We start from the raw sequence: 23,431 nt of genomic DNA on the forward strand, positions 1-23,431 counted from the left end.
CGAAAATGTTTTGAAACTGACTGTGGTGATATTTGCACAACTCTGTGAATGTACTGACAACCATCAAATTGTACACTTTAAATGGGTGAGTTTTACGGTATATGAATTATATCTCACTAAAGCTCTTACTTAAAAAAAAAAGAAAAGATGGTCTTGGTTACTGGTTCTTTAACTTTGATGTGCATCAGAATTATTTGAGGATTTATTAAAATAGATTAGTAGGCCTTGCCCTCAGTTTCTGATTCAGTAGGTCTGGAAGTGGGCCTGGGAATCTGCATTTCTAATAAGCCCCCAGGCAATGCTTATGCTGTTTGTCTAGAGATAGCATTTTGGGAGACACTGCTCTTGGCTAAAAGTCAAAAGGTTCTGAAAGGACTTAAATAATTACCCTAATAGATTTATATCAAATAATTAAGCTAAATTAAGCATGCACAGATATTTCCTTGGCTTTTTGATGCTGTAACATAAAGATCACTCATTCCCTTCATAAACTTCTAGATCCTCTGCAAAATAAAATATTGGATAATGACATAGACAAACTTTACTGAGGATGCAGTAAAGTATTCCTGGAAATGCTAAGCACTTATCACATGCTATAACAACTATCCTTTGAAGTCTGTCTTTTTCTTTTTTAAAAGAACTTTTGGCCATACCACATGTGGGATCTTAGTTCCCCAACCAGGGATTGAACCCACACCCCCTACAGTAGAAGCATGGAGTCTTAACCACTGGACTGCCAGGGAAGTTCCAGTATGTCCTTAATTTAAATCTCTATTTTATAGATGAGGAAGTTGAGGCCTAGGGAATAAGAAACTTGTCCAGAGTCACGCATTTAGTAAGACATGTGTAGCAGAGACAGGATCCCAAACCCAATTTGTCTTACCCTTAGCCACATGCTGAAAGTGAAAGTCACTCAGTCGTGTCCAACTCTGCAACCCCATGGACTGTTCATGGAATTTTCCAGGCCAAAATACTGGAGTGTGTAGCTTTTCCCTTTTCCAGGGGATCTTCCCAACCCAGGGATCAAACCCAGGTCTACCACATTGCAGGCAGACTCTTTACCAGCTGAGCCACAGGGAAGACCAAGAACACTGGAGAGGGTAGTCTATCCCTTCTCCAGGGGATCTTCCCAACCCAGGAATCGAACCAGGGTCTCCCGCATTACAGGCAGATTCTTTACCAACTGAGCTATCAGGGAAGCCCTGATATGAAGCACGTGTCATGATGCACTTATTAAGGCATCTCATCTCAAAACAATGGGTGTTAGCCACAGGCTATCTGAACGGTACGGTTATGTTTATAAAACAGGTCCGGAGCAACACCAGAAATATTTCTCCAGGTTGATGTCCTTAGTCTTCCAGAAAAAGATAATGACTCTGTCCTCTTTTAGGTTTTAAAGTAAAGGCAGGACACAGAAAGTAAGATAGTGTGCTCTCAATGACATAAGTGGAAACGAGAAGTAACACTAGCTCCAGTAGAACACTGGTGATTTATGTCAGAGCAGAACATGAGGGAACAAAAAAGAATGCAGTGCACAAGGCTTGCTTTTAAAAATATATTATGTTTAGAACTTTACTTATATTAATAGATATCACTGTACTGAGCAATTGATAATATTAAAGTTGATTTTCAGGACACCCACTAATATTTCAAATACAAATAATAAAACAAAATTTAAAAAAAAATTCACTTACACATAAAAACCTACAGCAAAAAGGCCAACATAAGGTTTACCATCTTCCCCATGCTCTCCCCTGTGACCCCCAAACACCTGCCAGTTCCTGTTTTTCTTTACCTCTTTCAACAGGTTCATCAACTACCCAGATCTGCAAGACCTATCAACTTTACCTCTACAAGGTAGCTGGCAACAGCCCTCTCCGAGTCCCCGGGGACACCTCAGCTGGTCTCACGCTATGTGTCCTTCCACGCTTGCTGGTTGTTACCTTAAAGCACATCTCCAATGCTGTCCAACTGGGGTTTAACAAATCCTCATGAAGCTGGACTGCCAAAACATGAAGCCAGACTCCTAAGCATGACTTTCAAGGGTGTGCCTTCCATTTTTATTGACATGTTTATTTGCCAGTAGACATTTCTATCAAATATCTACCGGTGATAAAATGGAATCAAATAAATTTAATGAAAATTTTAAAAAAATTTTAATTGAGGGACTTCCTTGGTGGTCCAGGGGTTAAGAATCCGCTTTGCAAGGCAGAGGACAAGGGTTTGATCCCTGGATGAGGAACTAAGACCCCACATGCCTTGAAGCCTGAGAGCTGCAACATGCAGCAACTAAGACCCAATGCAGCCAAATAAAATAAATAAACATTAAAAGAAAAAACTTCTTAAAAAAATTTTTAATTGAAATTTTATTTGACCCTTCTCGATTATTCCTCTGGAAATGCTGACGAAAATGCACTTATCATACATGCAACATATTGAAACAGCTTTCTTTTAACTAGTAAAAGCACCACACACATGTTCATTTCTAATACTCAAAGTCAAGGAAAAAGAGTGCATCATCCAGACATAACAATGGCACAGAGCTCTGACGAGGCCTGATTTGGTTACAGAAGTCAATGGGGGTTCAGGTGGCCAGAGAACCAACCCAGGCCGGAGGACCAACCCAGGGACCAGAGGACCAACCCATGCATGCTCTGTGTCACCAGACAACTAGCTGTGCGTGCACAACACTGGAAATGAAAAGCCTGCAGAGCGGGCAGAGCATGGGGTAGGTAGACAGTCTCTCTGGGACTCAACACTGCACGTCAGAAAGTGGAACACACTACACAAACGGGTAACACAGGCAAAAACAAAGGAGAGTCAGCCCTAGAAAACTCCCAATGCCTAATCCTGAGCCACAAGATCATAGACACGATTCCTCCAGGGAAGGAAGGTGGAGCCCTCTAGCTCACAATTACCCTAGTGAAGCTCCATCCAACAGTGCAGCTCAGTCCAAATGCATGTGATAAACCCCCACTGCTGAACATGGCAGCGAGTACAGAGATGAACAGGATAGTGGTCACTTCCCTTCTTTGAGTCACAGGGCAAAGAACAGTGTTTCTCAAAGCATCAGCCCCTGATTAGCTGTGTCAGAATCACTTGGACTTAAAAAATAAAATGCCCATTCTTGAGCCCAGCTCCCAGAGATTCTGATGCAGTGATTCTGCAGTGGTGCCCTGAAATTTGCATTTTTAAATTTTTTCATTATACGAGACATTTACCTAATTCCAAAGCTAAAACTATGAGAAGTCCATCCTGTCCACTTCACCTTGTTCTCTTCCTTCTGCTATAAGTAACCATTTTAATCATTCTTGATTTATTTTTCCATTGTTTCTTTGGAAAACAAATAAAAATGATTTGGTATACACATATACAGATAGACACACATATACCTACATTTTTTTTATAGGCTCTGACTATACATTAAAGTTTGAGAACCAAGCTCTAGAATCAGATACCATTTACTGGATTTACCTTGGAAAACCTACTTAAATTTTCAGGTTCTTCCTCTGGAAAACTGAGTTGTTATTATTGCATAAATGCTTACTACATCTAAGTACTCAACAATGAAAGCCCTTACTATTAGTCAATTAAACAAATATTTAATAAGTATCTATTATGAGTCAGGAACTGTTCTAGGCACAGTAAATAAAGCTATGGACAAAACAAAGTTGTTGCTCTGAAGGAACTTATACTCTAATATGGAATGACAGAGACAATAATAACATAAAATAGCAGTAAGAGGCTTCTATGATAAGATAAGATTGTGTAGTGTTTTCTTTTATACAGAATAGCTCGGGAAAGTCTTGCTGATTTATGTGACATTTCAGCAAACAAAATGAGGAATGAGCCTTGTATCTAGGACAAGAGACTGTCAGGCAGAGGAAACAGCAAGTGGAAAGGCCCTGAGATTAGTTACATGAGTTACATGCTTTGTGCGTTCATGAAACAAGAATGACTATGTAACTAGTAGCAGAGAGGAACAAGGGATAAGACCATAGGGAAAAACAAGGAACATAACTAGAGGCCTGGTCATGACAGGTGTTACCAGTCATGTTAAGAACTTTGGAACTTATTCCAGTTGTGATGTGAAGCTACTGGAGGGTTTTGAGCAGAGGAGAGATGCAAATAGATGACATTTTCAAAGGATCTCTCTACCTCTATGTGGATAAAATACTGCAAATGGCACAATGGCAAACCCAGGGTGATGAATCAGAAGACTATTATAGTCATTCAGATGGGAAAGACTGGTGCCTTCATCAACAGCAGTGAACAGTAGAGACGGAGAGAAGTGGCTGGATTGTAGAATTTTTCAGGAGGTGGAGCAGACAAGATTTGCTGATGGACTGGATGTGGTGTATAAGAGAATAAGAGAAGTCAAGGATAATTCCAAGGCTTTGGGGTTTAGCCAAATGGGTAAACAGAAATGCCATTTCTGTTTGCAGAGATAATGGGATACAGGGGGATGGGCACATTTTGAAATCAGGAACTGTTCTGGCCATGCAACCAGATATCCAAATGAAGATGTTGAAGAGGCGGCTGGATTCTACAACTCTGGAATTTTGGGAGAAGTCCTCCTCCTCATCATCACCATCAGTATCTTCCTCACTTCCATGTCCCAGAAGATGGGATTATGGTGGCTCTATGACATCTTCCAGCTCAAATATTGTCTGGCCCTCCAGAGGCCTGGAGGTTCCTGGATGAACTTTCCACCTAGGGTCACAATGTAGACAGAAGGGGTAAAAACTAGAAACAGCAATATTTACTGCGGCTAAAGCCTGAAAATAAAGTAGTTTTGAGGCACGAGGCAGTAAATGGCCTCTCATAGCCCAATACCTAGTGCAGCAATCTCGTAGGCAACAGGTGTTTCTCCTGTTTTGCTGGAGTTTAGACAGGCCAAAAGCTACCTACCATTTCAAAAACTGTTTCTGGAAAGCACAGGTACAGAAAATCTTTATAGTAACAAACTGCAGTTGGTGAAAGAGCCTGAAGTATGTGGACTACTAGTCCCACAGGGTATCAGGGTCAAGGATTTTGACAAGTTAAGTGGAGTGTGGCAAGTGGCTGCATCCATCCTTTTCAGAAACATATGTCCGAGGCTGAGTGGATTAGCCTTCCCTCCATGATCACATATGAGGCAGCATAAGTCTCTGTTATCATTTATCTTGTATTGTAATCTGTTCATATTTCTTTGCCTGCCACTGTGTGTCCCAGGAGTGCAGGCACTGTTTCTTATTCATCTTTGAGTTCCTGTTTCTAGCAGAGAGACTGGCCCATGCAGGCACTTAATACACACTTGAGAAAGAAACAGGGGAGTGATCCCCTTTGTGCTGAGTGGCAGGTCTTTCATTTTTTCAAATTTTTTTTTTCTTCTCTATTTATTTTAAATTTTTACTGAGAGCATTTAATGACAGAAAAGTGGAGGTTTTCTTGAGATACTTGAAGTAGGATTCTCTCCTTAACCCTAGGACAGATTGCTGTGGAGGTGTGACTTTAAAAGTCCCAGAGCTAAATAACTAGACTTACTGTATACCACAGGGGTCTGTATTCAGTTATCTTGTGAAAACCATAATGGAAAAGAAGATGAAAACTAATGTATGATATATGTAAAACTGAATCATTTGCTATACAGTAGAAATTAACACAATGCTGTAAATCAACTATATTTCAACAAAATAAAATTTTAAAAAGAGGTTCATGGCAGCTGGGGGAGAATGGGGGGTGCACACAGTAATAAGATATGTAGTGAAGGTACCTTACTGAAAAGGATGTGACGAACTCTGACTGAGTGGCACTGTCCATGACAATGAATAGAATGCCAGCTACCCACCAAGATTCCACCAGGCCCATCATGATACTCAGCTCAGTATAAGATCTGATAAAGGTTCTGAGCCACCTTGATTTCTAGGACCTGGACATTAACAGGAAAGACTGAAATTACTTCTGTTTGGTCTTTGGTTATCAGACACACAAACACTCGTGGATAGGAGCATAATGTTCACAGGAGTCAAGGTTTATTTCAGAAACCATTTGTATTCTAGAACAGAGACACCTGATGTTGCTTTCTGTACTGGCCAATTCCAAGTGGATCATGCAAAGTTTTATGGGTTAGGTTTCCTGACAGCCTGAAATGACCCTCTTCTCCTTATAGGAGTTAGGTAACTTGGGCATTTTGATTATGAGACAATCACCACTTGGCTAGATTAAAAGTGCAGAGTAACAAGTTAGCTACAGTAATTAGAAGTAAGTGATGAGTGACCATTAAGGGGGAAAAGACATAGCTGCTTACTTGTTCAATGCAAAACAAGCAAACAAAAAGCAAAACAATGTTGTCTTTCACCTGGAAAACAGTCTGGACAAGTTCAAGCCCCTAGCCGTCTAAGAACTTCTGTGGAACTTTGTTACCCAAACTAGAGACTTACTGGGAACAGAAACGAGCCAAAACTGAGTAGTTAATAAGGAAAGTTCCACCCCCACTCCGTACCGAGAGCAAGGGCAGGTGAACATCCCTAAAATGCCTGGATCTCCGGAGATCGCCTAAACAGCTTCACTACTCTCGCTGTCAACAGTGCTCTACTTCCCCTCATCCTAGGCCCCTCTTGGAGAACGCCCGACCAGAGTTCACACAGCCAGAGGCCGTCCATTTCCCTAGCCTCGTGAAAGATCTCAGTCGCTCCCGCGCTGACCCCACCTGGCCCCTCGTCTCACCCCAGGCAGCCAGACAGTCGATCTGCAGAGGCAGCTTTTCTAGGATCGGCACCGGCTCGAAGGCGTCGTGCATGGCGGCAGGTGCAGTCGCCGCCACAGCCTCAACCGGACTGTGCCGGCTCGGGTGTGGGGCCGGAATCACGACCAGGGAGGAGTGGGGACCTCGACTACTGGCCCTCGCGCAATAGAGCCATCAACAACACCGGACTTCCTGCAGAGTTAAGCCCGCCCCTTCCGCAGCCGAAGCTCCGCCCCTTCCGCCCCGGTTCCTAGAGTAATCTCCAGGAGTGATCTGGTACCTAGGATAGCGTTTTTCGCTGGACCATCGTGTAGCCCGAGTGGTCGTGGGCTTAACAAGGTGGAAAAGGGATCTTAATCTTTGAACTGTTTTGGGCATCAGAGCCTGATGAAGAATTCAGGCTTTGGAGTTAGTTAGACTTGGGATGGAGACCTGTTATTTAGAAAATGAGCTCAGTAGCTGTGGCGTTTAAGAAACAATCTCTAGAAGCCTTAGTTCTGTATCCGCAAAGTGATGGTAGTGTTGTGTACCTAACCTTATGAGCTCTTAGCAACAGCTGACATTCTAAGCACTCAATCAATGGTAGTTTTAGTATTACCATTATAAACCCAACTAATTCGCAGTAACTTTCCCTTGTATTTTATTTTAGGGGCTTATCGAGGCCAGTGATTCTCAAAGTATGGTCCCTAGGTCAGCATCACCTAGGAACTTGTTAGAAAGGCAGTCCCAGATCTCATCCAGCCCTACTGACTCAAACACTGAAGGTGGGGAGGGGTGGGTGGTGGTCCAACTGTGTTTTAGTAAGTCCCCAAGGTGAGTCCATGAACTTTTTACTTAAAGTTTTAGAACCAAAGCAAGAATGATCTGTATCTGGCAGTTTACCCCCAAGAAAACAGCTAGTATGCCATGAAGTGAAGCATTTGGTTTAAAGCAAAATGTAAAAGAAAAAAGGAGTGAGTCTTTGATATAATCATATTAAAAAAAAACAGAAACAAAAAACCTACAGCTCTGGTCACTTTTAGTTTCTTCATCTGTAAATGAGTTTCTTCATCTGTAAATCTGTCCCATCTTTATCAAATACTGTTTCTGATAATCAAATGAAGTGTTTTCAAGTAGTAAGAAACACAAAAATTGCTAAAGAAATCTTGGGGCTAATTTTCCCCATAGAAAGAAACTGAACACCTTAAAAATTTAGAATTACCAGCTGTTCTGCTAGAAGGCCTGCTACCTTGTAGTTCAAAACCAAAATAAACCATGTAGACTCTTAAGTTGGTTACAGGTCAATGTGATAATATAAATTACTTCTGAACCTAGTCTAAGAACTGATACACTACAGCCAATCACATTAACACAAGAAGCCATGAGAAAACAGAATTACCAGGCTATAGAATTTGTGCTATATACCCCTGCTTTTAACAGTAGGTTTCTGGGAATTTCCAGGTGGTCTGGTGCTTAGGACTTGGCACTTTCACTGTTGGTGGGGGGACTAAGATCCTGCAAGTCATGTGGTGTTTCAAAAAAAAAAAAAAAAAATATATATATATATAGGGGGTTTTTGCCTAGTTTCAAATTAATATCTAACCAGTCTCAAAATATATGACCAACTATCCTGCTGCATTATGACCACTATTCACTTGCTGAGTTTTGGTGTGGAAGAACAGAAGCACACAAAGTTAATACCAGCCCTTTGCAAATGGGTTAACTTGAGAATAGGCAGTTCATGTTGTTTCTTAAAGAGATACTATCTAGGTGATTTTTGTTGTTGTTAATCACCGTACCAAATAGCTAGAGAAATGTTACATAAACACTTTAGTGAAGATTGTAGTCACATGGTCACTGATTTTAACAGAAAATAAGACAACATAGAATAAAACCCATGTAAGGAAAATTCAATAACAGTGTGAAGAAAGAATGGTCTTCAGAGAAAGTCTTGGGAAAAAAGTGACAAAAGCATGAATTTTGTTAAAACTTTTTAATATTAAAAAGTGGCATGAACTTTCTATGTAGAACAAAAAATCTTGGGAAGGCAAAATTGGACAAAATCATTCGAACAAATAATAGTGCTTCAAATGAATCCCATCACCTTGTGATGTTTCTTATAAACCATCCCTAAGCCAACACCAGATACAAGTACAGTCAATCCTAAAAAATGAGCAGCAGTCCAGGGCCTCCACATTATTTCATGCAGAAAAAACTGTTTAAGAAAGAAGGACCTGTTTCCTTTATATTAGCTCCTTCTTCTGAAGCATTATAATCCCTTTAGCAGGGTGCTCACTCACATGCACTTATGATGGAGTGCCTTTCTGCATCTAGTGCAACACCCAGTGAAAGGCATGAAGGCAAACAAAGTACTGCCCAGGACTCCACAATGCTGCCCTTGAAGGCTTACAAAACAGTAGTTAAAAGTTCGGGAGTGTGCACCACATTGCCAGCAATGGGATGTGTCACAATAGCAGATGTCAAAAGAGTTAAGCTAATATTTCTCTCTAAAGTACATCTGAAATAGAAAAATCTTTAATATACACCATTTGTAAACAAAATTGCACTTGATTTTGCTTCTTCAAATGATCTAAATCACACTGTAACAGTCTCTCTCTCTCCCTTTGTTGTTTTAATCACTGATAGAACTGTGGCTCCTTAACGCAGGACTTTTTTTTTTTTTCCTCTAAACTACCTCTGCGAGGTTTAACCTTGGCTTCCCAGGAAATGCAAAGATAATTAACAATTTCACCCATCACCTACGTAATTCCCTAAATAAATAAAAATTACAGGCAGTTGCTCCTGGATATTACATATTATGGCATTGATGTCACAGTTCTTCAGAGGATGTTAAATTTTTTAGTTTGACAGATTAAACAATTTAAACATTATAGAAGGTTTAGGAACAACATACACAAGTTGCATAAACATCCATGTCAGGGTGTGGGAGGGAAAGGGGCATCAATGCTGCAAATAGAAAACTTGTAGATTCTTTTCATCCTATGAACTTGTTTTCAAGAGTGTGTTCTCCTTGTTCCAAGACCTCTCGCCAGCTCCAATGCACAAAGATCAAGGAACAGATCAAGATGTCATTGCCTCCTTTAATCCCATGGAGCAGTGCAGTGACTAACATAGAAGCTGATCTCTTTCCAGGTACTAGCCATCCTCAGTTGCAAATCTTCCCATTCTTTACTCCATTTTAGACCTTTCGAAGTGCGTGATCATTCGTTCCTAGGGAGGAAAAAGTTATTTTAAGTATATTAATTTTAAATGGTCTACATTACAAACATCTTTTACAAAAATGATCACAGGTTTTCTTAAGTACTTGCTTAAGTTCATTAGCTATTTAGAGTAATACTTCCTAATCATCTATGAAGATTTTGAAACATACAGATGTCCAAGTCCAAAGATTAACTGAAGCAAAATCTCTAGGCTTCTGGGCAACAAGTCACAAATCAAAAGGAACTGTGTATTTTAGAGTCACTTAAGTTTAATAAAAATGTCTACCTCCTGTGATCCAGGAATTTAACTTAATTTAACTTAATGAATTTATCCTTAACTTAAGGATATGGGCAAAGATTTAGTTTCTACCATCTCTACCACTGTTAACAGAATACTAGAAAGAATTGTGTCCAAAAATATAAGACTGTATAGACAAACTACAGTATATCCTGATTAAAATTACATCTGATGAAAACGTTCGAGACATCTGTTGCACAACAATGCACATATAAATTAACACTTTGCACTTGAGAAAGGTTAGAATGGTAATTTTATGTGTTTTCCATAATTTTTAAAATCATGTAAAAAATTACATTTGATTATAAAACAGTATTTATAATATGCTGTTTCAATTGAAAAAATTAATGCAATACTATTAAATTTCACAGTAACTACACAGGAATTTTACTTTAGAATGTTCTTCATTTTTCCCAAACTCGGACAGAACTGTAAATCCCTCTGCAATATGATCAATTACATCAGAAAATCTATCCTTTTCACATTTTCTCTTAGAAATACCCCTCCCTGAAGTTCTCTGTTCTCTTCCATTCTGGACTAAATGCTCTCCAAACCTGTTCCTCAGCTGTCACTAAGAATTTCTTACATCATCATCCTAGGAATTTATCCCTGCCTCTGTGTCACATCCTCAATTTCCTGGATCCAAAGTCTTTCTCTTTACAGCTCTCTCATATTCATATATTTTATGAATAAACATCTACATAGTAATTTTACTTTAGAATACTTTCTAATTTTATTCTAGAATACACTTCCTGAGAAAGCACACATAGGATGTCAATTACTTTATTTTTTGCATGAATGAAAACATCTTTATTTTACCCTCAATTGATAATTGAGTATAGAATTCTAGTTTGAAAATAATTTTTCTCAGAATTCAAATACATTGTTCTATTATCTTCTAGTTTCCAATGTTGTTGAAGAGTCTGATGTTGAAGAGTCAGACTCTTCAACTCTAGTCCTTTATCTGTTTCTCTTGTAATTCATTTAAGTTCTTGAACCATTTTTTCATACAGGACAATATAAAACCATGAAGTCTGCCACCAAAAGTACTCTAATAAACACATATTCCCCTGAACAGCACAACTGGGTTTCACATACTCAGCCCTCTCTGGTTGAAATATGGATGTCTGGAAAGCTGAAGCCAAAAGGGAAATCCTGAAGGCCAACCCAATTATAAGCAGAAGGTGGTGCCCAAGAGAAAGAACTGAGAATACACCACAAAAAGCCAAGTGTTCTATAAACAGTCTTGTCTGAAAGGTCCAGTTCTCAGTTAATTCAATGTATTGAATAGCTAAGGAATCTGACACTGTGTCTGACACTGTGTGCTGTACCACACAGCAGGTCAGTGGGAAGTGAAGAAACCAATTTTTAACAGTCAATCCAATACAGTAAGTCATAATTGGGCAAAGGCTTTTAAAAGGCTTTCTGAAATCAAAATAACCTAAACATTCAGAACATGTCTAGAAGAGGTTTCCATGAACTCAGACTACAAGTCTGATATAAGACTTCATGAGAAACCTTCTAGATGAAGTGTATGGAGCCAACTAAATATCAACAAAAACATTTTGTTGTTGTTCTGTCTTCAAGTTGTGTCCGACTCTTCATGACCCCGTGGACTGCAACAACATAAACATTAGAAGTATACTAATTATCCTTATTATCTGTAAGATAGTGACACAGATAATACTAATAGTAGGTAACAAAATCAGGCCATTACTGAGTCAAATAAGTTACTGTTCTTAAACAAAAGACTGATGACTGCCTATTAAGCCACCAGACACAAAGTTTATGTGTATATTATTTGATTACTAACCTCATCTGAATCCAGAAGGGCAGGAAGTGCTCTACAGAGAGAAAAACAAACTGATAAATATAAAATAAAGCCATAAATGGTTCATAAAGGATAGTGGAATAATGAGTACAATTTAATGACATTTCAGGAAAAGATCAAAAAACCCACAAGAATCAGTTACTAAAATTGTATGCACTTTAATAGGACCAATGTTTAATTAACATTATAGACATCAAAAGGAACTCAAAAATTCCAAAAGGATTACCCCACTGATTTTAGGAAGACCTATAGCTAAATCTTTCTGAGCAGAAATGTCATCTGAATAAACAATCTGGATTACTTTAATTTGTATTAATACATCATTCCTAGTTTTTAGTTTCTAACATCTTTTAATGTTTTTAATACTTTAAATTATTTCCAATAATTTAATTTTTTACTTCCAGAGTTAACTACAAGCATTCTCATTACTATGTTCTTCAGCTCAACTCATTTCAAATAATAAAATACTACTTTGAAAAAGTATTCTTGTGGTAATGATTAAAAAACTTACACATCTGTCACAGAAGAAGGAACATTTTCTTCTACCCATTTTAAATCATCTTCCTGCTGAGAACATATAAATGCCAGATGTTACTAAAATGCACCAAAATATTCATCTCAAGTAAAGATCTAAAGAGATCTCAACTTAATCTTTTGTCACTCTGAATTAGTATATTCAGATAACAGGACTGAAAACACAGAAGTCAAATAATTTAATTTGAAAAACTAAACTATATATACGAAATGTAAAATGGTATCTTATACCCCTAAGTGCTTTCTTTTCAATAGTGTAATACCTAGAGTTCTTACTTCATGTAAGCTTTGAGTCTTAAAAATAAAATAAATTCTAAAGCCCTTTTAAATGTAGAGTGAATGCACAGTTCTGAAGGAAAGAAAAAGCTGACTGAAAAAATCTTGATCTTTTTTCCTTTAAAAAAAAATCAAAGTATAGTTGATTTACAATGCTGTGTTAATTTCTGCTATATGGCAGTGTTCAGTTATATATATATATATATATATATATATATTCTTTTTCATATTCTCTCCATTATGGTTTATCAGAGGATTTTTTTTTAAAGTTATATTGGAGTATAGTTGAATTTCAATGTTATGTTAGTTTCAGATGTATAGCAAAGTCAATCAGTGATACATATATCCACTTGTTTTTAGATTGTTTTCCCTTATAGGCCATTGAAGACTAGTAAGTAGAGTTCCCTGTGCTACATAGTAGGTCCTTGCTGTTTATCCATCCTATATATAATAGCTTGCATTTGCTAATCCCAAACTCCCAATCCTTCCCTCCCCCCACCCTTCCAACCATAAGTCTGTTCTCTATGAGTCTTTTCTCTTTCATAGACAGGCTAATTTGTATCATATTTTAGATTCCACATTTAAATGACATAATATGGTATTTGTCTTTCCCTTTCTGACTTAGTATGGCAATCTGTTCATCCATGTTGCTACAAATGGTGCTATTTCATTCTTTTTTATGGCTGAGCAGTATTCAATTGTGTATGTGTACCACATCTTCTTTAGTCATTCATCTGCTGATGAGCATTTAGGCTGTTTCCATGTCTTGGCTACTGTGAATAGTGCTGCTATGGACATGGAGGGGGTGGTGGGTGCCTTTTTGGTGGTGGGCATCTTTTTGAATTATGTTTGGTCCGAAAACATGCCCAAAGGTAAGATCCCTGGATCATACGGCAACTCCTTCAGGAGCCTCCACACTGTTCTCCATAGCGGCTGTACCAATTTACATTCTCAACAACAATGCAGGAGGGTTCACTTTTCTCCACACCCTTTCCAGCATTTGTTATTTGCAGACTTTTTTATGATGGCCATTCTGACCAGTATGAGGTAATATCTCATTGAAGTTCTGAAAAAATCTTGATCTTTACTACAAAAAAGACCACCTTAGGTTATTAATGAGACTATGACTACATTGATGAAAACCATTACACAGAACCATCAGTATGGCCTGGAACTTTTTTAGGACATAGCAGCAAACCATCTAGTTAAAGATTACTAGGTCCCAGACAGAATCTCTTGCTATCTCTGTTTTAAAAAATGTTAATTATACAACAGGTTAAAAAAAAAATCACTGAGACCTATACATAACTGCTGAACTCCACCAAGGGCTAGAGGACAGGGCAAAAAGAAAAGATGTCATACTTACTGCTTTATTTACTTTACTATTTCCATTTGGTTCTTGTTTAGTACTTCTCATTTTCATTCCTTCTGTAGAAGAAAAAATAAGTAGATATGGTTAACTATGTCAGTGACCACACTGACAGCAAAAATAGATCCAGAGCTTCATTTTAAGCTTACTGACACTAAATTATACTACAGGTAGGTTTCTTCATCTTTACGTTTTTGCTGGAAAGTTCAAAGTAAAATTTTCAGCTCATCTATAGCAAGTAAACTGGACATTTAATGTGCCATTATTCACTGAACATGGTTTCATCTAAAGACTGATACCCTTACTTTTGCTTTCCTCTAACTTTACCAAAACCAGAAAAGAATATTTAAAGCACAAATAAAAGGTGAATTTTATCACTACCAAAGCTTTCTTTCAGCATAGGTTCCTTTTGTTCGTCCTCCTCCTCTTCCTCAGACAATGGTGAAAAGGCAAACCTGACAGAACAAAGGTAGAACAGAAGGAAAAAATTAGAAAAGGAGAAACATTACTGCACTATCTGGACTTTACAGGACTAATTACTGAAACTTCAATTAGTCATCCATAATATCAGTTTCAAGAATAACACAACAGTTCCTTCCCTTCAGAAAGCTCTCAACTGCTGCTCTGAACAAGAGAGAAGTAGGACGGTATCATAGTTATGAGTGCAGGCTCAGCCACAGACTACTTGTGGCTTTAGACAAGTTCCCTATTCTTCTCTGTGCCCCAGGTTCCTCATCTGTAGATGGGGATAATCATAGAACATTACTATAATAAAGAAAGCAGGTAAGTTAATTCAAATAAAGGCTTAGAATAATACTTAACAGTAAGCACTCAAAAAATGTTCATTTATTAGCATATGTACCACACAGGGGTAAGCATATAATTCAAAATTTCAGCCTTCAAACTGGTAGTTATGATTTGGAAAGTCTGACTGTGTTGTGTTCCAAGTAATTTATCTCTTCTTCGCAACTTGCAAGAGGTTCAGCAAAGCTTCTACTGGAGAGGTAATTCTCAGAATGCTTAGCTGTGAACTCATTCTGCACTTTTCATTTTACTGTTGCTTATTATTTTTATTTTCCTGTTTTAAAGTCTCCCTTACAAGATAAACTCTTTATAAGCTAGGAATAATAGGGAACACCTATAACCTGTTAAAGGGTAACTAACAAAAATTCACAATCCTGGCAATCCCAAGGCACTCACTAGTACTGAGAATATGCTATGTGCCATTGTGTTCTTAAAAATTCACCTTGTATACACAGAGAGACCTAGTCTTTGCCCCTGACTAATAGGAGGTGATCTTTATCTCCCTGGCATGTCCTGCCTGATATGAGTGGCACTGGTTACCCACTCTGGCTTTGGCCACAGGATAGTCTAATAATGTGATTTGTGTTAAGCTCTCTGACAGTCAAGAATCCACCTGCAATGCAGGAGACCTGGGTTTGATCCCTGAGTTCCGAAGATCCCCTAGAGGAGGGCATGGCAACCCACTCCAGTATTCTTGCCTGGAGAATCCCATGGACAGAAAAACCTGGCAGGCTACAGTCCATGGGGTTGCAAAGAGGCGAACACAACTGAGTGACTAAACACAGCACATACTCTGGGGCACACAATATCACTTCCAGTCTCCAGAGGAACCAGCAACTAAAGATTACAAGCCTGACCTCCAGGCCACCTTGGAGACTGAAGGTTAGTCATATAGGCAGCAGGTAATCAAACCCCAATAGTGTCCCACAGGCCCGGGGGAGCTTCCCTCAGTGGGCAGTATCAGTGTGTACTGTCACTGTCATATACACAGTGCAACCAGGAGGAAGGAACACCGTCTGTGACTCCATGGGGAGCAGACAACTGTGAGAGATGCATGTGGACCCCTCCTGGACTCTGTATTGTAAGTCTCCCCTCCAAGCTGATTTTAATGTTTACCCCTTTTCTGTAATAAACTATAGCCATGAATGCAACAGCTTTCAGTGAGTTCTGAGTCCTTTTAGTGAATTATCAAATCTGAACTGGTTCTGCAAATCCTTGAACTTGCAATTGTGTGTCAAAAGTGGAGACAGTCTTATAGGGACCATTCCCTCAGATTTTGCAGCTTGGCTAACTCCAGGTAGCCAGGAACATTTCTTGGTCTTTGTGGAATGTACTTCTGGTTTGAGGGGTGGGGGAGGGAAAGAGAAGGTAGATAGTTCACAATAAATAAAGTATATACATTTTAGAAGATAATAAGTGCACTGAAAGAAAAAAATGGGGCATAGGGGTACTGGAGGATATAAAAATAAATGTATGTAACTGAGCAGGACCCTCTACGATCTTCCTGGGATAATTCCTCCCCCCACTGCCTCCCTCCTCCCTGGCTCCAAACCCTTTGCTGGCCTTTTGTTTGTAGACAAACTTTAGCTTCCTAGGCCCTCCCCGAGTTCCAAGGAAAAAATTCAATCAGAGAAATGAGAAAATGCAGAAGCAAAGGAAAACAGTCAAGCAAGACAAAACAATAATATTTCAGCCATTTAACAAAGTCAAAGACACTTAAGTTCCTCCTTATGGGCTACATATAACAGTCTAAGCCACATCCTTTGAGCTGTTTTTCAGATACTGAAACCCCCACCAGGTGGAACTATGTGCTGCCAAAAGTCGATAGATCCCAGACTGGTTGGAACCAGAAGGTTGATGGGTACCGATTCCCAATTATCTCACCTCTAACCAATCAGAAGAATGTCCATGAGCTGATCATGTACCCATACCCCTACCCCCATCTTTAAAAACCTTTCTCTGCTCTGGAGTAGGAAATGGCAACACACTCCAGTATTCTTAGCTAGAAACTCCCAGAGACAGAGGAGCCTGGCAAGTTAAAAAAAAAAAAAGCAAAAACCTTTCTCTGAAAACCACAGGGGAGTTTGGGTCTTTTAAGCCTAGCTGCTCATTGCTTGTGTTCTGCAATAAACATTGTACTTTGCTTCACCACAACCCAGGGTCAGCAGATGGGCCTTATTGTGCACAGGCAACAAGCCCAAGTTTGGGTCGGTAAAATGTACAAGGGTATTTAAAACATTCTTATAGCTTATTCCTATTTTTAATGTTCCTGTGCATAAAAGGTATTTATTTATAGTAATATTTATTATTACAGTAATACAGTAATATTTACTATTTATTTACAAGCCATTATTTATTTAGATTGAAGCTGGATTTTTTTTAAAGTAACCATAATTTTTATTTTTCTTTTATCAAGTATAGATTACAATGTTGTATTAATATCTTCTGTAAAGAAAAATGATGCAGTTATACATACATATACATCTTTTTTTATATCCTTCTCCATTATAGTTTATTACAGAATATAGAATATAGTACCCTGTGCTATTCAATAGGAACTTGCTTATCCATTCCATATATAATAGTGTGCATTCACAGCAGGCCTTTAGAAGGACCTACTTACAATGATGCTCCATGGCTGATGTCCAGTAACTTGGTACTTGAACTGTTCCCTAGGTTAAGGGTGGGCCACTGTACCTAGGCTGTCTGTACAATGCAATCTATAATAAAATTTGCTTTACTTCTGGGCTTTTGGAATTTTGGTGCATATTAGGTATAAAGTGGGGCTTCCCAGGTGCCACTAGTGGTAAAGAACCCACCTGTCAAGGCAGGAGACATAAGAGACACAGGTTCGACCCATGGGTTGGGAAGACCCCCTAGAGGAGGGCATAACAACCCGCTCCAGTATTCTTGCCTGGAGAATCTCATGGACAGAGGAGCCTGACAGGCTACAGTCCATAGGGTTGCACAGAGTCGGATGTGACTGAAGACACTTGGCAGGCATGAAGATACAAGGTGCTTACATGGCCAGGCCCCAGTAATAACCTGAGTGCTGAGACTCTAACTGTCTTTCATGGGCAGAAACATTACTGTATTTTTTGTGTTGGGAAAAGAAGCATGCATGATGTATAAGTACTTCCTTAGAGGAGGTGAAGAACATCAGCAAACAAGGCTTTTTCTATACTCTACCTGTGTCTTTTTCTCTTGCTGATCTCACCATTTTGCTATAACAAACTTTGCTCTGGGATTTCCCTGGTGGTCCAGTTGTTAAGAATACCCCTGCAAATGCAGGGAACATGGGTTCCGAACACTGTTCTGGGAGGATTCCACATGCTGCAAGGCAACTAAGCCTGTGCTCCACAACTACTGAACTCACACTCTAGGGCCCACAAGATGCAACTAACTGAGCCTGCGCACTCTAGAACCTGTGCTCTTCAACAAAAGAAGCCACCGAAATGAGAAGTCCACGCACCACAACTAGAGAAAGTCCTTGTGCAGCAGTGAAGACCCAGTGCAGCCAAAAATAAATAACAATTAATCAATTTTTTAAAAAAAGTACAACTGTATACTGAGTCTCATGAGTCCTTTTAAACATATGTGGCCTTGGAAACCCTGAAACACCCAAAGTGGAAGTAGTCCAAATGCCTATCAATATGAAACAAGTTAATTAATTGTAGTACATCTGTACTATGTAATACATATAATGCCATCCATGAAAACAGATGGTTTAATTTAAACCAGTTGTCTTGTGCATTCAACAGTGCACTGTTGAGTGAGTAAAAGAAGATTCCACATGTGAACAAGGATTAGAATGTGGAAGAAAACATCACATTAGGTTATTAACACTGCAGTTACAGGGAGTGTGCACAATGTACTTTTAAAAAAGGAGAAAGGAAGAGAGGTAAAGCAAACATGTTTTTCAAAAGACTGAAGAAAGGGAAAATTCTTGTGTATAGATATAGCCAGCAAATGAGCAGAAGATCAACAGATCAACTTGTAGAGGGAGGTGGCAGCGAAGACTGAGAGGCTGCCAGAAATGATAAGAGCAGTGGCCCTGTGCAGTACACTGGAAGACAAAGCTTCCAAGCTAGTGGCCTGCAGAGTCTGACCCAGAGTATGAGGAGGCAGTCGGGAGGAGGCCCTGGTCTCTGGGCAGCCTCATTAAGAAAGGAGGCAGAGCCACATGGTAGTTTAACACTTCCTGAGCCCAGGTCCCTTCAGCTCAGTGCAGCCACGAGTGCTGAGATAAACGTGACAAGGGAGAACCAAGAGCAATTTCTGCTCCTGGCCAAGTTTGTCAAGAGGGCAGCACTGGCCACATTCATCCACCAGGTGCTAATGTCTACATATTTGGGGAACTGCTGGGTATGCCTAACGTTAGAGAGCTGGTTAAGGGGAACTTTGCTTCCACATTGCAGCTGTTGATGGCGTTTGCTTGCGGGACATATGCTGACCACTGAGATGAAGCCCAGAATCTTCCCCTACTCACTGAGGCTCAGAAGGATAAGTTTTGACACCTATCAGTCATTAGCCTGGCTGCCAAAGGCAAGTATATCCTACATGCAATACTGTGGAGGCCTGCGTCCTGCAGAACGTGTGGCATCTGGAAGGCCCTGTAAGTGGACATGCTTCGCATTCTAGCACAACCAGAGGCTGGAGGCTGACATCCAGACACCAGGACCTCAATATCCAAATATAACCATGTTATTTTGAATTCAAATAAATTTCTATATTGACAATAAAAAAAGAGTATACATACATATATCAATACATAACATGACACAGAAATAAATCTATGAGACGTCTATCTATTAAAAAAAAACTAATGTAAAGCAGGGTCACCAGACCGTTGGTTATACCATCTCAACCTTTTTCCTCTTTGGTGGTACAACTGTATAATATAAACTCACAATTGTTTAAAGCACAAGAAGAAAGGAGAAACACAAGGAAAACAAAGGTATGGCTAATAACAAAATAAAGACAGCCAACTCCTAAATAATTGAGATTTGTCTACAAATAAAGCAAATTCACATATCAATTTTTATTCCACAGTCCCTTAAGTTCTCATTTTACCCTTTCTGTTGTTACAGTACGCTGAGCTAACAACTATACAAATTGTTCTTTCCTCCTAGAAAGTAGATAGATGATACTCTCATTACAATTGTCACAATCTACTTCCCTTTTACTTACCCGTACAAATACTAACAGAAGATGTCGGAACTGACAAGGACCTCATATCAATAGGTATCAATTTCCCCCCTCATTATACGAAAAGGAAACTAAGGCTCAGAGAGATGAAGAGAGGCAGCATGTTGAAAATCACAACTCAAATTAATAGTACATGAGCCCAATTTCCTAAATATGGACCCACAAAGTATTACTTCCATTATATGACACAGCCCTAACAGTGTCACTCACTGAACCACGCCTAATTGATAACACATTCATTTAGTGGTTATCAGCTTGAATAAGAAGTGTCCCCAAACCTTTGGTTATTCGCGGATGGTCGCCAGAGAACCATGATGACAAATAGGATCATGGAGAACAGCAACCGCCAGATGGCATCATCCACCCACAGCTCCCGCCAATCCTACCAAAAGGGGAGCAAAAATTTATATATTAATATACCATCTTAACTAGCTGTTTGCAAAGCCCTTTGCATAGAACAGGAACCACTTATTTATTCATTCAACTTGTATTTACTAAGGGCCTGTTATGTGCTAATAATAATAAGCACTGTGCCACGTGCTTAGGAAACAAAGTAAATGAACCTAATTTCTTTCCTTGTAGTGTTTACTAAAGAAAAGGCTCTAAGCAGACAGAGTACCTGTCAGTGCTTCATTGTAGCTGAGAATCTTTAGGGAAGGGTTTTTATAGAAGGTAAAAGAAAATAATATCAGGTGTTTTTTTTTTTAAATAATTTTCACTTCTATTTATTTAATTTTACCATACTAGAGCTTGAGCTCCCTCCAAAGAAATGTTATTGGCCATATTCTTTGTGCTCAGATCTTAAGGATGTGGTTTTTACTCAGATCAGCATTATTCACACAAACTTAATGTTTAAGACTCTGGATTTCTTCTTTGAGAAATCTTTAGTTAAGGCAAGATTGGGTTATGACAGTCTGTGGTTATCATTTATAAAATTCTCTTGAACTACTGGTATATATCATATGTGGTATATATAAAATACTCAGGAGGAAAGAAGCATTCTAACTTCCAGAATGAAGACCTAACCCTAATTTTTTATAAAATGCAAACCTTACCACTGTCATCAACATAATTGTCTGTGTACAACAAACAGTACACTATTCCTAAATGTATGTTGTTTGTTAACTCACCGACTGACAAGTCACTATCCTGAACTTCATGGTTGTCCAGATGATAAACACAATAGATGCTAAGAGGAAATAGAAAAAACAAACGTGGTCAGTGTGAATGCTGGTTTACATCCCCCATTACATCATTCAATTCTAGTTAAGTGGAATCTCACACATCCCTAACCCCCAAACATGATCACTACACTTTCTGCTATTTTACACACTTATACAATACAAAACTACTTAACTACTCGATACAAGGTCCACGATATGTACTCTTGTCAAAAAATTCTGTACTTAAAAGAGTAGATTTGTTTACTATCTGACTACTTCAGTAACCCTGAGAACTGGAAAAGACAGTATTGAAAATATGGCTTTTACCAGCAATATCAGTAATTTTTTCCCTTCCTTTACCCTTAATATTGTAAATGTTAATTGTTAGCCAGTCAAATGGGGGGAAAGAGTTGATAAAATGACTGTAAAACAAACACAACTGTTGGTTCCAGTCATAGGTCAGACCTCACTATACTGGTTACAAGAGCCAAAAGGCAAAAAATAAACCTACTTTGGCTGTGGTCTACCTAATGCCTATATTTTACACATGCTTAGTAACAGACGTGGAAGGAATTTAAAGGCAACATATCCTGACCTAAAACTCTATAGCAAGGAAGTATTAATTAATGTCTTCTAAAATAAATATGAATGCTGTATGGCACTGAAACTAACTTGCCTCAAGAAAAAAGAATGAATACAGAACAGAGATATACCAAGAACTGAAAGTAAATGCAATTATTCTTCATCTATTATACTTAAATGATTCTCAACCTCTTCTGAACCACAGACACCTTGGAGAATAACAAAAGCTAAAGACCCCTTTTCCAAGAAAAATGCACAAAACTTTTCTATGTAATTTAAAGAGTCCACCTATGATCTCTCGGGTTAAGAATCTCTACTCCAAAAGGATCCCATTTAAAGATCAGGAAGACTTACCTGCCACTGCTAAGATAAGTGTGTTGGTGAAATGTCGATACAAAGAGAGTTTTACGATGTTCCTCCTAAGTTTTAATAGCTTCATTGTTTGAGTCAGGCTAATAAATATGTGTTTGAAGGTCAAGGAAATCAACATTCAGAAAAAAACAATAAGCTAGTAAATTAATTCTCAAGTTTCTCTGAAGATATTATCTTAATGATAAGAGGTCTTACAGCTTGCTTATTCTCAATCTCACAAACACTCCCAGGCCTCAACATGATTAATAAGAAAGTCTTCATTTTCAATGAGATACTGAAGAGAAGATAGAACCAGGATAAAATGAGAATGAAAAAAGAAAAAACAAGGAGAGAAAAATTATTAAAAATTGAGAAATTAAGACAGGAAGCAGCTTTCTAGAGAAACAAAAATGAAAAAGAAAATGAAGACAAATGGAAGAAAATGAAAATGAGTAACAGGCAAGGGAATAGGAGTCGGCATTATCTTTTCTCTTCCTCTAACGTTAAGTAGCTCTGTTCTCACTGTCCCAGCTAACCCAGCCTAGGGTCATAAATACTTATGCCTATAACCTTCTACAGTTCTACACTTAGATCCCTCGTGTAACATTAAGAAAACTACCATCCGCAGCTAGATTGACCCTTAATTAAAAGGATGGTACAACTACAATTGGCTGAGTATTCCAGGCAGTTATTAGCCTCTGAAAGTAATGACTCTCCATTTTCAGAACATTATTCCCAAGGAGAAGTTGCCACAGAAGACAGAAGGGGAACTGATGACTACTAAAGAGGATATCTGCCCTGATATCCAACTTTCAGAATGAGCAGACACAAAAATGAGTGAGCTGGAGCTTGTTCTGTGCTTTGACAAATATCTAGCTGGTACCTAAACACTGGGTTATCTCTCTGTTTGGTCTTGTCCCACTTTCCTCTTCATTCTCCCTGTATTTACAAAGGTTCACAAAGTACACTTGAAAGATACTGATGTAGGAAAGCCTGATCATTTGAACCAAAAACATTTTAATTTCAAAGATCTTTGATAAATGACAATCTACTCAAATTCATAATCTTTATTTTGTTTACATTCAGCC

General features: G+C 38.7%; 2 protein-coding genes across 4 annotated transcripts in view; both read right to left on the reverse strand.

The window, feature by feature from the left end:
- VPS39 (VPS39 subunit of HOPS complex) overlaps positions 1–6,914 on the reverse strand; it is a 45,898-nt gene extending 38,984 nt beyond the window's left edge. Inside the window, exon 1 of the mRNA XM_065940227.1 lies at positions 6,709–6,914. Coding sequence (XP_065796299.1) covers positions 6,709–6,781 — 73 coding nt within the window. The 5' untranslated portion in view covers positions 6,782–6,914. The remainder of the gene's footprint in view (positions 1–6,708) is intronic.
- A 1,770-nt stretch (positions 6,915–8,684) lies between these two features.
- The window catches only part of TMEM87A (transmembrane protein 87A), a 38,602-nt gene continuing 23,855 nt past the window's right edge, over positions 8,685–23,431 (reverse strand). For all 3 annotated transcript variants that reach the window (XM_065941378.1, XM_065941377.1, XM_065941379.1), the window contains exons 13-20: positions 22,347–22,451; positions 21,378–21,436; positions 20,526–20,629; positions 14,617–14,690; positions 14,233–14,294; positions 12,568–12,623; positions 12,039–12,069; positions 8,685–9,937 (exon numbers count right to left, since the gene is read on the reverse strand). In XM_065941378.1, the coding sequence (XP_065797450.1) occupies positions 9,896–9,937; positions 12,039–12,069; positions 12,568–12,623; positions 14,233–14,294; positions 14,617–14,690; positions 20,526–20,629; positions 21,378–21,436; positions 22,347–22,451 (533 nt within the window). In that variant the 3' untranslated portion in view covers positions 8,685–9,895. The remainder of the gene's footprint in view (positions 9,938–12,038; positions 12,070–12,567; positions 12,624–14,232; positions 14,295–14,616; positions 14,691–20,525; positions 20,630–21,377; positions 21,437–22,346; positions 22,452–23,431) is intronic.

Source organism: Muntiacus reevesi, chromosome 7, assembly GCF_963930625.1.
Source record: "Muntiacus reevesi chromosome 7, mMunRee1.1, whole genome shotgun sequence".
Lineage (NCBI taxonomy): Eukaryota > Metazoa > Chordata > Mammalia > Artiodactyla > Cervidae > Muntiacus > Muntiacus reevesi.